Below are 13,870 nucleotides of genomic sequence, written 5' to 3' on the forward strand. Positions count from 1 at the left end.
CCACGGATTAATGTATGAATAGCGCTATATAAATGAATTAGATGTTGATATAATTTGATTTTACACACACACACACACTCTGGCTACCTTGTATTTGATCTGTTGCCTTTTGGCAAACGCTACAGGTCAGTTGAGTCCTGTACCAGAAGGCTGACAAACAGTTGTTTCCCGTGGGCCATAACAACTGCAAACAATCATGGATTAAGGCTCACACACCACACATTGATAACCCTCCCCCCACCCACCCTGCTCCAATTCCATCCATCCATCCGTCCATTTTCTTTACCGCTTATCCTCACTAGGGTCGCGGGCGTGGTGGAGCCTAGCCCAGCTAAGTTCGGGCGAGAGGCGGGGTACACCCTGAACTGGTTGCCAGCCAATCGCAGGGCACATATAAACAAACAACCATTCGCACTCACATTCGCACTCGCGGCCAATTTTGAGTCTTCAATCAACCTACCACGCATGTTTTTTGGGGGATGTGGGAGGAAACCAGAGTACCCGGAGAAAACCCACGCAGGCACGGGGAGAACATGCAAACTCCACACAGGCAGGGCTGGGATTTGAACCCCGGTCCTCAGAACTGTGAGGCAGACGTGCTTACCAGTCGTCAACCATGTCGGCCTGTTCCAATTCCCTCAGAAAAAAAAATCTCAGCACCTTATTTAAAATGTCCAGTCATTTTTAACCTTTTATATCAACTGTTCACTTTTACATTGTCCTTATTTAACAATGCACTGTTGTGAAAGACTGGGCAAATGTGTAAATGTGTGTTTTCAGCATATTTTTATAGAATACAGGCTCTTCCACTTTTCTGCTGTTTATAGTCTGTTTTTTGTTGTGGATCTTGTTTGTGCACGGTAGCTCCGATGGAGCACATCAATTTTCATTGCACACTAGTGCAATGACAATAAAGGCTATTCTATAACTTGTTAAAAAAATAATAATATTTGCCCTCCTAATGTGTAGGCACCTATTATAAGACATCACATTACAGTAATAGTCACTTTGGAAAATTTATCTACCGAAAAACACAATGACAGACAACTAGGATATGTAAACAGTGAGACACATGACAAGCATGAAAGAAGCTTTGTTACGCTTCCCTTTAATGCAATACAGTTTAGCTTTTAGTTTACAGTTTAGCCAACAAATGGAACTCTTTTAGCATCTATCCTTCCTCTTTAACCGCTTATCCTCACAAGGGACGACTCGTGGGTGTGCTGGCACCTATCTCACTTCTGGGAGGGGGGGGCACCCTGAACTAGCCGGCAGACAATCGCAGGGCACATATAAACAAACAATCATTTGCACTCAGATTCACACCTACAGACAATTTAGAGTCTTCAGTCAACCTACCATGCATGTTTTTGGAATGTGGGAGGAAACTGGAGTACCCGGAGAAAAACCACGCAGGCACGGGGAGAACATGCAAACTCCACACAGGAAGGCCAGATTTGAGCCCGGGACCTCAGAACTGTGAGGCAGATGTGCTAATCAGTCGTTCACTGTGCCGCTCTAAGCTCTTTTTCAGTGTGTTCAGTGTTTATCAGTTTATTTTTGAAAGGGGACAATGCAATTTCATAAAACACATGAAGTACACATGGTTAAAAAAGCCAGAATTAGCCAGAAGGCTAGTTTTCATCTGTAGTCCCCTGGCCATGATGTAAAAAAGCAGTAAAATACATCTACAAGACAATATAATACAGGATACATAATCAAACTATACTATTAAGAGAGTGGTTCAAAGCAGTGAATTTATTTTAGTCCAATTGTCTCAAGTGAGGCGGCACGATGGAGGACTGGCTAGCACATCTGCATCACAGTTCTGAGGACCGGGGTTCAAATCACGGCCCCGCCTGTGTGGAGTTTGCATGTTCTCCACGTGCCTACGTGGGTTTTCTCCGGGCCTTCTATGAGCCCTGATCTACTGGTAAATCCTATTGAAAATCTTTGGAAGGAGCTGAAACATGCTGTTTTGAGAAAACACCCTTCTAATCTGAGACAACTGAAGTGGTTTGGTCATGAAGAGTGGGCCAAAATACCTTCTGAGAGGTGCAGAAGTCTCATTGAAAGTTAGAAAAATCATTTGATTGCCTCAGAAGGTTGTGCAACAAAGTATTCAGTTAAGGGCACCATCGTTTTTGTCCAGGCCTGTTTTATGAGGTTTTTTTAAAAATAATTCTGTTGCACCACAATTCAAAAGCAATGCTGGATTTTCATTGGTTAATTCTCATTCAATTATTTACGTATTATTATTTTGGGAGATTCAAGTTATTTATGTGACCACTGTGGACTTTTCCTTCATTAACAGAACAATTTTGTCCATGTGTGTATGTCATGGCATAAAATGTAATATCTCCTGCTCTGAGTTTGGGCCGTTAAGGGTGGGGCCTTGTGGTTAGCAGTTGTGACATCAGCAAAGATGTAAGACAAAAGGAACATCAAACTTAAATGTTGGCGCAAGTCAGGGAGTCGAGTGTGGAGTGCTTTGGGCGTGAGTTGTAGCCGATAGCAGCTCTTGTATGAATGTGTATTCTATTAGCGCTTGTGGGGTTAAAGCGACTGATAGGGATCAGCGACTGTGTCATCGTTGACCACATACTGTATGAGGGAATTACAATAATGTGACTGCAGCTAGAAATGTTATCCCGTGAGGGAAATTACTCCACTCATAGTACAATACTGTACTCATAATAACAAGTTGATCCATCAGTCAGTGTTGCTTTGTTTGAGTGTAGCTGTTCAGTCTATTCGATGAGCAAATTCTAGTTGTGTGTATGTACTGTATATATTTGTGTGTGTTTACTAATGAGGTATGTTGTTTTCAGTGGGGTGTGAGATGTCGTCTGAAGCAGATCGTCCTCCATCATCGGCATCATCATGTGGACGAAAGCCAGTTAGGAGATCTCCTCGTCTGTCCCCTCAGGTAGCTCACGTGAACATTTTTATGCTGTGTTTGTTAGAGTTTGAAAAATATGGGTGACAAATTAACTTGACATGACATTAACTTGACAGTCAATCATAAATTGAGGGTTTGTTAGTAACTCATCTCGTAAAAGTTTTTATTGTTAGCTCTGTTATCACAACAGGCATTTGTGCAAATGTGCGTGTGCGTGCAGGGAGGCAAGGTTCAAGGAGACGAACAGAGGAAGAAAGGCAGCAGCCTGCAGGAGGCGAAGAAGAAAGGGAGAATGTCGAGGAGCCACAAGGAGCGAGACGAGGAGCTGCAGGTCCAACTGCAGAAGCTGGTGAGTGGAACCAATTACAATCACAGAAAAAGCTTTTGTACCCTGTGGACAAGAGTAGGCGATGGGCCGCACATTGTTATTCAATTTAGGTAGTGTGTGTGTGTGTGTGTGTGTGTGTGTGTCTGCATGTGTGTGTGTCTGCGTGTGTGTGTGTCTGCGTGTGTCTGTGCGCGTGTGCATAGGACCTGTCCAGAAGGTCGTCTGCCAGTGGGACAGGTTTGGTCTATTCGGAGACCTTCACTCTTCATCAGAACCTGTGGGACTCCAAGTAAGCTCATCTGACATGACTATGTCCAGTAGTGTTGTAACAATACCAAAATTCTGACTTGAACACTACTTGCCTAAAATACCTCGATACCGGTACTGAAACGATACGACAAAAATCTAAAACATCAGTAAAAGTAGTGTAATGAACACTGACAAAACATGTTCAAATACGTGTATATTTATTTTTATTAATTAAAAATATTAGGATAATCTTGAAAAATAATGGAAATAAGGGGTACATTTTTGGAGGTTTTTAAGTTTGTGTCTAAATATGCATCAGAAATTGAAAGCCACCTGAAGGAACTGCCACAAAATGCCACATTGATGAGCCAGTATTTTGCAATACTTGCAGATGAGTATAAAGATCTGGCAAAACGGGAGTTTGTTGCTGGTTGTGTCAAGATTCATTCATGAAGGAGTGATCAAAGAGCGGGCGGTGGGCTTTGTCAAGGCCGCGGATTTGTCTGCCAAGGGACTATCAGAGAAGATCCTGGAGGTCCTTCATCCACTTGAACTGGATACTTCTCTCTGTGTCAGGTTCTGTTTTGATGGAGCATATGTTATGTCGGGGTGCAGGGCGGGAGTTTAAGTTGTCCTGAGAGAGAGTTTCCCGAAACCCATTTATGTACATTGTAACTCTCATTGCCTCAACTTGGGAGTTGTGCAGTGCAGCTAAGGAATCCGGCCATGTCAGCACCTTTTTTGACATTGTCAATCAAATATACAAGAGATCCAAAAGAAATGTGGAGAAATGAGTGGACAAAACGAAAATGGAAGCAGAACAACTATTGCAACAAATGCAAACGAAAAAGTTTGTTTTCATGCTCCTTGTATTTTGCAAACTCTTTGAAAACAGCGATATTGCCACAAAGGGGCTACAGAGCTCCCACATACTGTGTAACAGACTGCATATCCCCAATAGAAACGCTGAAAGCTACCTATGCGACCTTCCGGGATGATTCAGATTGCGACTTTGAAAAGGCAGACGACCGAAGAATTAATGAAAAAACACAAGATAACTAACTGGGATGTGGCTGCCTCTCGTGAGTGCAAGCTGCCCTCAAAGTTTCAACTTCCATTGTCACCACAACATTGGGTAAAACGTCGACAATCAAAAGTAACGGATTTAAAGGTTCTGTGGAACAGGGTCCTGGAAGGCAGCTATCAGAGTTAAACCGGCGATTTAAAGAGGACACATACGGAATAATGAGAGCCTCGGCCTCCTTTGCACCTGGATCTGCCAGTTTTGGCGACAAAGACATTTTAAAGGCTTCGTGTGACTTGTATGGGATTGAGATAGCTGATGCTAAACACGCTGTGTTCACTCAGCACATCAGAAGGAAAACGGATTGGGACAACTTTCCCACATTGATGGAAATACTGGACAGCTGCCTGTCGGACATTTTTCCAAATATGAACAGTCTGTTGAGGGTCATAACGCTCCCTTTGACCTCCTGCAGCGTCAAGAGACTTTTCTCTGCAACAAAAACGATCATGAAAGTCCCAGATTATAGCTTTTAACTACCGTAAAGCCTGAAATATGTTGCGCCACACCCCATATGTCTTGGAACTTTCCTTTTTGGCTTAGGTTTGGGTCCATTTGGGACTGTTTCGGGGTCTGGACAGGACCGTGACTGAGTGACCTCTGTTTTATATGATGTCACAACAATCGAGCAAGCTACAGTGAGCTTTTTAGCTCCGTAGCACTCTGGCTAGTTAGCACGCAGGCTAGCGAACAAAATAAGTTAACTTTCCCTAAAATGTCACAGTTGTCTGCATCTACGGAGCCAAAGCCGTTCAGCCAGCGGGTCGCTGAAAATTTTGAGTCTGGAAAAAAAGTCTCGTGTCCTTTGTATTTATGAAACGATAATCCACCCTACTATTCTTCTGATTGGCTACCACCAAGACCGGACTCGTACTTTTAATGGATAATGATTCGGTGAAGCACTTCAGCAACACACACACAAGGCTCAAAATGTTTCTTTGAGGAGCAGTTTTGCTCATCATTTCTTCATTTAAGGAGCAACTTTCTAATTTTAAGGAAAAAATTTTTTTGCAGCTTAATTGCACAGGGACCCGAAGCAAGGATTTTATGAAACAAGACAAACAATAAGACAATATAATGGGGGAGATGAATGTAAGGCTGCAGCTAACAAATATTTTAGTACTCGAGTATCTTACTGAAAATTCTATCAAACAATAGATTTGGAGAAACTACTTTTGCTTGGTTAATGAGGGATTTTGAATACAAACCAGAAAATAAGACCTTCCACTTAATAACTTATGACTAATTGGTTTCCTTCTTTATATAACCAAGAGTTGTTATTTCTTCAATTCACATTGTACGTAAAAGGTAATGCTTTAAAAGCCTTTGTGCATCTTCATTTAAGCAGCTAGCATTTTGTGACACATTAATATATTAGGCTCATAGCTCTGCATTTGTGAGCTTAGCCCATCTGACTAGAAAAATATTATTTGTACTACTAGTAGTTTTGGAAGTGTTCAATTTGTTCAAACTAAAATGAAGAAACCTTGAGAATTATTATTTTTTTAAATCTCCCTTTAACAAAACCCTCCCTCTGTTTGGGTACATGATTTACTCTTATTCCTCTCTGGTCTCATTTGCCATGTTTTTCCACCTACTTTCTACTTACAGATAATCAAATTGGCCATACGTCACACAGTGACTACACTGAGCAAAAATCACACTGTATGTACAGTTATGGCTGCATTATACCTTGTCACGGTAATAAAAAATTTGCGCGTCCAGGATGTCGGACGTACATCAAACGAGATCCCAATATTACAGTAGACGCAGAACGGGAAGTAGCTTATCACTACTAGGTGTGACTATGGAGTGAATGAAATTGTAAAGTGTCTTTGAGCGCCTAGAAAAGCGCTGTATAAGTGTAATAATGCATTATTTAAAAATAATCTAGCATTACTCATCAGTTACTCTTCTTTTACTGCTTACTCAAATTATTTGGAGGACTACATTTTACTTTCACTTCAGTCACATTCAGTAACAGTACGAGTACAATTTATGGCTATGGCTACACACCTCTACACATGACTGCATACATGTCACAAGACTAAATCATGCCAGTGAGAAGATTCTGACACATTTGAGGATATTTGAACACAAATTGCAAACATTTAGACATGAAGTGATACACAAAGTGAGGAGACTTCGATACACATTGTAGATATTTGGGACAAATTGTGAAAATGTGGACTCAAGATTCTGACACATTTGAGGATATTTGGACACTAATTGCAAACATTTAGACATGAAGTGATACACAAAGTGAGGATACTTCGATACACATTGTAGATATTTGGGACAAATTGTGAACAAAGTGGACTCAGCTCAACATTTTAACACAAACTGTATACCACATGACTGACTGACTGCCTGCCTGCCTGCACACATGTACAGTATGTCACATGACTGTGTATGGATACATGCATGTCACATGACCCTTGTTAAGGTTTGGCCTCGGTGTTCAGTCATGCAGAAAGTCCAGACAGAGTGACATCCATCATGGAGGAGCTGGAAAGACAGGAGCTGTTGTCTCGCTGCGTTCGAGTACAGGTGAGAGCGCTGTTTTGACTGTTCGACCATTTGACTTCATGCAGCAGCAGGAAAATCAAGTGTGTTTCTATGTACGTGTGTGCATTTCAGCCCAGAGCAGCCACTGATGAAGAGCTGCTTCTCGTGCACACGTGAGTTTCCCCAAACATGAAACCATCATCATGTTTGACATATTCTCTGATCAGCTGTGTGTGCATGTCCTCCCTACAGAAAACACTACATCGATCTGATTAAGTCCACTCAGAAAATGTCCGAGACAGAACTACGTCTTCTCTCTGACAAATACGATTCCATTTATATCCATCCTGTAAGAGCACACGCACAAAAGCACACACACTCCTAGTACTAGTTCTTCTCTGACAAATATGATTCCATTTATATCCATCCAGTGAGAGCACACGCAGAAACGCGCATACACTACACTACTAGTACTATCTGTTATGCGCGTGTTTTACAGGCAACCTTCCAAGTGTCCATATTGGCGGTGGGTTCTGTGCTCCAGCTGGTAGACCAGGTGTTGACGTCTGAGCTGAGGAACGGCTTTGCTGTCATCAGGTATGATCAGAAGGCTGTGATGATGTCATCAGGCATCCGTCAATAACCAATGATAACGGGTGCGTGTGTTTGTGTCAGGCCTCCAGGACATCACGCTCAGTCAAACGAGGCCAACGGTTTTTGTATTTTCAACAACGTGGCCATTGCAGCTCGTTACGCTCAGAACAAGCACCAAGTCAAAAGGTTTGTCTTCTGTGCGAGAAGATTGGGCTAAATGCCTTTATGCCTGTTTTGTGTGCAGCATTCTCGAATTTAATTTCGGATTATTATATATTGTCGGTTTCTGTGTTAAGCAAGTTTTCCGATGATACGAGCCTTTTAAAAACAGGATAAAGTTTATGAAAGTTATGAACGTTTTGGGGCCATGTCTCACAACTTTCAACATTTGTGCATTGGCTGAGATGCGTCAAACCTTTTATACGAAAATAAGGCTTCGGTTTATGCAGATTGGAGAATGAATTCTGATTAGTAAAAAGAAAATTGGCCGTTACGCACGTGTCATGAATCTCACTGATTTTGTGTATGTGCTCAACTTGTGCCCAGAGTGAACATTTCTACGCGTTTATTAGTGAATGAGGCCCAGTGTAAGGACATTTATTAAATGTACAATGTCCTCTCTCTAAATGTTTTAGAAAGTGAGAATATTTAGATACAAGGTGAAAATATTTGGACACATTGAAGAATCTGACTGAGCAAGTGTGCGTGCGTCCTTGTATGCGTGTGTGTCAGGGTGTTGATCGTGGACTGGGATGTTCATCATGGTCAAGGTGTCCAGTATGTTTTCCAGGAAGACCCAAGGTGACATCTACCCATTTTTAAAAACATGAAGTGTGACAAAATAACAAAAGTCTTGTTGTGTCTAACTGTTTAAATGTGCGTGCTTGTGTCAGTGTGTTATACATGAGTGTGCACAGGTTCGAGCACTGTGCGTTCTGGCCTCACCTGCCTGAGTCAGACAATACTTTTGTGGGCTGCGCCCCCGCCGAAGGGCAGAACATCAACTTGGCCTGGACCACGGTCAGTCGAGTCTGTTATTCTCTTGTTCAGTATTTTCCTGCCTTTGCTGAGCAAGGCACATATTTTACATTAGAAAAATCTCACGGCATACCACCAAACATCCATCCATTTTCTGAGCCACTTCTCCTCACTAGGGTCGCGGGCGTGCTGGAGCCTATCCCAGCTGTCATCGGGCAGGAGGCAGGGTACACCCTGAACTGGTTGCCAGCCAATCGCAGAGCACATAGAAACAAACAACCATTCGCACTCACAGTCATGCCTACGGGCAATTTAGAGTCTCCAATTAATGCATGTTTTTGGGATGTGGGAGGAAACCGGAGTGCCCGGAGAAAACCCACGCAGGCACGGGGAGAACATGCAAACTCCACACAGGCGGGGACGGGGATTGAACCCGGGTCCTCAGAACTGTGAGGCTGACGCTCTAACCAGTCGGCCACCGTGCCGCCTACCACCAAACAAATGTCACAAATTGTATATAGTGCAGTTTAATATACTGTATATAGTGTATAACTAGTATTGTAGTTTACTTCTGTGATTATCACTACAGTCTAAAAAGAAAATGATAAAAACATATATATATTTGTGACAATAAATTATTATAAAGTGTGTAATTATGGTACGTTCCGTATGTTGGCATGTGTTGACATCAATAATTGAGTCGACAGCTCCTTGCGAGTGCTCTCATTTTGTATTTGTGTGTTTGACTGTCCTATGCAATACATGGCTGAAAGTGGATTGGATACTGTGGCTCTCCTTGCCCACATGTAAGGGCATTACAGTAGCTAATAACATACATGCATATCAGTCGCCTTTCGGCGAAATTCACCATTTTGAACTCAAAATAGACCATTTACGTGAATCGTTATTGATGCGATGAGTTTTTTCCCGGGGCAGGGGGGTGGAATTGCCGTCGCTGTCACCATAGGCTGTTTTGTGCTAGCGGTAACGGTACTTTTACTCCGTTACAATGATCTAAATGTCGCTCGCTACTTTTATTGATCAATTATTGCTTATTTATCAACTATGTCGTGCGCGAGACTACGACTTCCGCATTGGGCGCTGTTTGCGCCTATCTAATTTAAGCGCTACTGACGTTTAAGTCTAGTTCACCAATCAAACGACAAAAGAAAGTCACATGATCTCGCACATCATCTTCTGTTGGGCTTCCCAGGCATAGGTATAACACTAGATAAGCCAGCCCGGCTGATCGCCGTGCCTACGTGGCGGCCATGTTGGGAAGGTCCTCGTTACCATAAAGGCAACGGCGTGCTAATCTTGTTTACATTTAGACAAACAAAAACAACAGCTTTCATGTATTGTAGTATTTGTCTGGCACTGTCTGCCCAAACATGGATATTTCAGCTCACTTATAACTTGAAAAAACACCATGCAGTAAATTTCAAAAAAAAAAATTTTTTAATATATATTTTGTGCTATTTACTCAGTACTTGAGTAATTATTTCACTGTGTACTTTTTACTCTTACTCAAGTATTTTTTGGAGGACTACTTTTTATGTGAGTCACATTATTGTCAAGTAACAGTACTCTTACTTGAGTGCAATATTTGGCTACTCTACCCACCTCTGGAGCGGACATCCTCTATTGCAACTCTTATGTTTGAACAAGATTTTTGCTCATCAGATCAGCCAGATCAGATTTTTTTGTCACCTTTTTAAAGCCTTTGGTGTTTGCATGTCTGTAATAAGGTGGGCCACTCCTAAGTCCATGTACCACTGTAGACTTTTAAAAAAGATGAAATGTTCTCAATTTACTCACAAATGTAGTTACTCGGTGTGAAATCTGGGCCTGCTAAACAAGCTATTATTTTGTTGTATGAACAGTGACAAGTGGATACACGGGTTAACTATACCTTCTGCCATCTAGTGGAAGAACACTTAATTGTTCTCCCTGTCATACATAGCTATGATAGATTAACAAAGATACATTATTTTTAGTCAATGAATAATAATTTTCCAATTATTTAATTGACCAATTAAGTGTCATTGGATAATTTCCCGCAGCACACCAGATGGAACTCTCACAACACACTAATGTGCACAGTGGTTGGGAATCACTGCATGTAGCACCCGCTCTCCCTCTCATAATGAGAGTTTGCTTTCAGCTCTGTTGTCTTCTTGTTCAGGCAGGAAAAAGCGACGCGGACTACATGTGTGCTTTCCAGCAATTGCTGCTGCCTGTCGCCTATGAGGTAATACTGCTTCCTGTACAGATAAACTTTGACGTCACACTTTCAAATTAAAACATTATTTCCCGTGGTTTGTGTGTGTGTCTTTGTGCTTGTGCGTGTGTGTGCACATGTGTGAAGTTTCAGCCGGAGCTTGTTTTGGTCTCAGCTGGTTTTGACGCTGCACTGGGGGATCCCAAGGTAATACAGGGCAGATTTGAGAACAGTAGTGCGATGATGACATCACTACCTGGCTGTCATTTGAGTGTTGTGTGTGGGACATGGTAACCATGGCCACACATGTTGCACTCCATGTAACATGGTCCAATTTATCATAAGCTCTGGCTGTAACACAATGCAACAGGCAATGTGTTACACTGTATACTCTTATCGTTCTGTGCTGTACTAGTTGTATTGTTTTACAAAGTACTACCGCAGCACTAGAAGTAGAACAAGTAGTGTTACTTCCATTAATACTATTATATACTTTTACTCGAGCTCCTTCCACAAATACTACTTCCACTTCCACTGATTCTACTGTATAATGTACTTCTACTATACAGTCCTACTTCCACTAATATAATTACAACTAATGCTATTATATACTGTATGTCACTGATACTACTTCCAGTATATACGACTTCCACTAATACTGCTAGACTACAGACTGGAATTCTACTTTACCGCTGATACGACTATACATACTTCTTATGGTACTTGCACTACTACTACTATATACTTTTGCAATACTAGCACCACTAATATTTCTAATGCTACTGTATACTGTTCTACTATATTACTTCCCCTAACAAATACAGTAAATAAAACTAAGATGACTTCTTTTATAGCACTTCTATTACTTTTTTAAATTGATACTTCATTTTTATAGTATACCATTATTTCCATATTTGTATTAATCCTACTACTGTGTATTTCCTCTTCACATTTGTCACAAAGCGACATCTCTATGTTTATTTGTTTTCAGGGCCAGATGTGCGTCATTCCTGAGTGTTTCCAGACACTGACACACATGCTGATGTCTTTGGCAGAAGGTCGACTCATTTTGGCTCTCGAGGTAAAAAAAACATTAAAATATGTAATCATGCCTTTTTGTAAAGTGCCTGCATTTATAAACATTTAGTCAACGTCCACATGATTAGCCAAGCCTAATCCTTTTAATTTGGCCTCATGCAGATGTTGTTTGTTCTTGTGAATGCAAACAAACCGTGTTTAAACACTTGAGGTTATGGTCATCATTGGAGAAAGTGGAAGGGTTTTATTTGATTTCATAAAAGGGTTTATTATTTTGATCTTAGCTGTACATACACCTACAGATGTGTTTTTGTGTATGTTTAGGGAGGTTATAACCTGCAGTCAACAGCAGAGTGTTCTACTGCTTGTGTTCGAGCGCTCCTCGGGGAAGCCTGTGCCCCAATGACTCCATCCACTGCTCCTTCTGACTGGTATCTGTGACACACACACACACACACACACTGTGGTACTGATGATTTATGCGTAACAATTTGACACACACACACACACACACTGTGGTACTGATGATTTATGCGTAACAATTTTTGTTAGTCTTCCCTGTCTAACATTGTGTGTTGTAAAGGAGAATTCCCATAATCAATTTGAGAACTTAAAAAGAAATTACCATTGCCAAGGACTTGGTAGAGTTAGCACAAAGCTAAAGCTTGAATCTTCTGTTATTGTAATATCTCATGTATAATACAATCTCGTGTAATACGCACCCCATAAGTCGACCCCAAAAATAAGAAAAACCCTTCAACCTATGTATAATGTGCACCATCAATTTGCTGCTATCCATGCTCATTATCCGTATTTTATTAGGTTTTTCAATTAATGTGCTCTGTGTCCATGCGCAGACATAATTCAGATTTCTTAAAATTGGTTGCCATGAGTCCTGCGTTGAATGGGCAAGTACAAGGGACTGACTAGGGGCAGAGCGGCATTGTCGAGTGCTCCCTCGGAGTTGGTGTTGGATGAATGAAGTTATTGGTTAATATAATTGGTGCTAGCAACTAGCAGTTACAGGCGTTAGGGGCAGGAGCTAGCTGGCTCGGTAGCTGGCTCCCTTAGCAACGCAGAGTAGCGATCCAAAAAGTAATGAGTTCCGAGTGAAACCTCAGCCAACTGGAGACCACATTGCGGTAAAAAGCAGTAATTTATCCGATATGTAGGGAAAAAGAAGATAAGTGTCGCACCGGTATAACATCCATTTTTTAACTTTAGACATTTGGAGATGCTGTGTGACGTCATGATTCTGGGGGGGGGGGGGGGTCACTGTCGCTGACGTCATAGGCTGTACTTAATATTTTCCTGGAGGATGCATTTGGGATTAGCCTTTGAAGTTGGTAATAGTGAAAAATGAAGTGAAACAGACAATGATTTTAGTCAATTCTTTTCCAGAATGAGAGTGATTAAAGAGGGGAATGGTATTCATGTGGTACAGCTTGAAGCAGGCATCAGTTGCAGGTGGAGATGGGCCTGACTCAAGTTGAAGGCCAAAACAAAAAGAAAAAAGAAATGAGGCAAATTTTATTTTAATCATCAACATGGACTTGAACGGTGTAAATAAGTTTTTCTGCGTAAAGAATTATTATTATTATTATTATTTATTTTTACCTTATTGTACTCTTCTGTCTTCCAGATTGCTTAATTTATATTAAAATAAAAAATAAAATCTATTTCTAAGTTTTTCAGGGGGAAAATGTGCATTAAACACGAGAAATTATGGTACTATATAAAGGCATTGTTAAAATTATTTTCTGACTCCTTTAAAGGTGCCTTATTATGGACATTTGAAATTTCAAATGTTTGTATAAAAAATAGTTGACTGGAGTGCCTGCCCACCCATCAAGTGTGAAACAAGTAAATTTTTAATTTCCTGTTTATTTCTGAATATGCATCTGTGAGAGAGGGGGATAATTTGTTGTTGTTTTTTTGGGGGGGCGGGGGCGGGTACACAGATCCAGC

The 13,870-nt window shown here is 41.2% G+C and overlaps 1 protein-coding gene across 3 annotated transcripts in view; it reads left to right on the top strand.

Moving 5' to 3' along the window:
- The window catches only part of hdac6 (histone deacetylase 6), a 48,703-nt gene that overhangs the window by 4,396 nt on the left and 30,437 nt on the right, over positions 1-13,870 (top strand). The window contains exons 1-15 of one of the 3 annotated variants that reach the window (XM_061788693.1): positions 2,479-2,497; positions 2,832-2,929; positions 3,123-3,251; positions 3,434-3,519; positions 7,029-7,113; positions 7,204-7,244; positions 7,324-7,420; positions 7,571-7,668; positions 7,747-7,851; positions 8,398-8,466; positions 8,559-8,685; positions 10,829-10,894; positions 11,012-11,071; positions 11,856-11,945; positions 12,227-12,333. In XM_061788693.1, coding sequence (XP_061644677.1) covers positions 2,843-2,929; positions 3,123-3,251; positions 3,434-3,519; positions 7,029-7,113; positions 7,204-7,244; positions 7,324-7,420; positions 7,571-7,668; positions 7,747-7,851; positions 8,398-8,466; positions 8,559-8,685; positions 10,829-10,894; positions 11,012-11,071; positions 11,856-11,945; positions 12,227-12,333 — 1,247 coding nt within the window. In that variant the 5' untranslated portion in view covers positions 2,479-2,497; positions 2,832-2,842. Of the gene's footprint in view, positions 1-2,478; positions 2,498-2,587; positions 2,607-2,831; positions 2,930-3,122; positions 3,252-3,433; positions 3,520-7,028; positions 7,114-7,203; positions 7,245-7,323; positions 7,421-7,570; positions 7,669-7,746; positions 7,852-8,397; positions 8,467-8,558; positions 8,686-10,828; positions 10,895-11,011; positions 11,072-11,855; positions 11,946-12,226; positions 12,334-13,870 lie in introns of those variants that run through there. The other 2 variants (XM_061788701.1, XM_061788685.1) reach the window with 2 other exon arrangements.

The sequence above is a fragment of the Phyllopteryx taeniolatus genome, chromosome 1 (assembly GCF_024500385.1).
Source record: "Phyllopteryx taeniolatus isolate TA_2022b chromosome 1, UOR_Ptae_1.2, whole genome shotgun sequence".
Taxonomy (NCBI): Eukaryota; Metazoa; Chordata; class Actinopteri; order Syngnathiformes; family Syngnathidae; genus Phyllopteryx; species Phyllopteryx taeniolatus.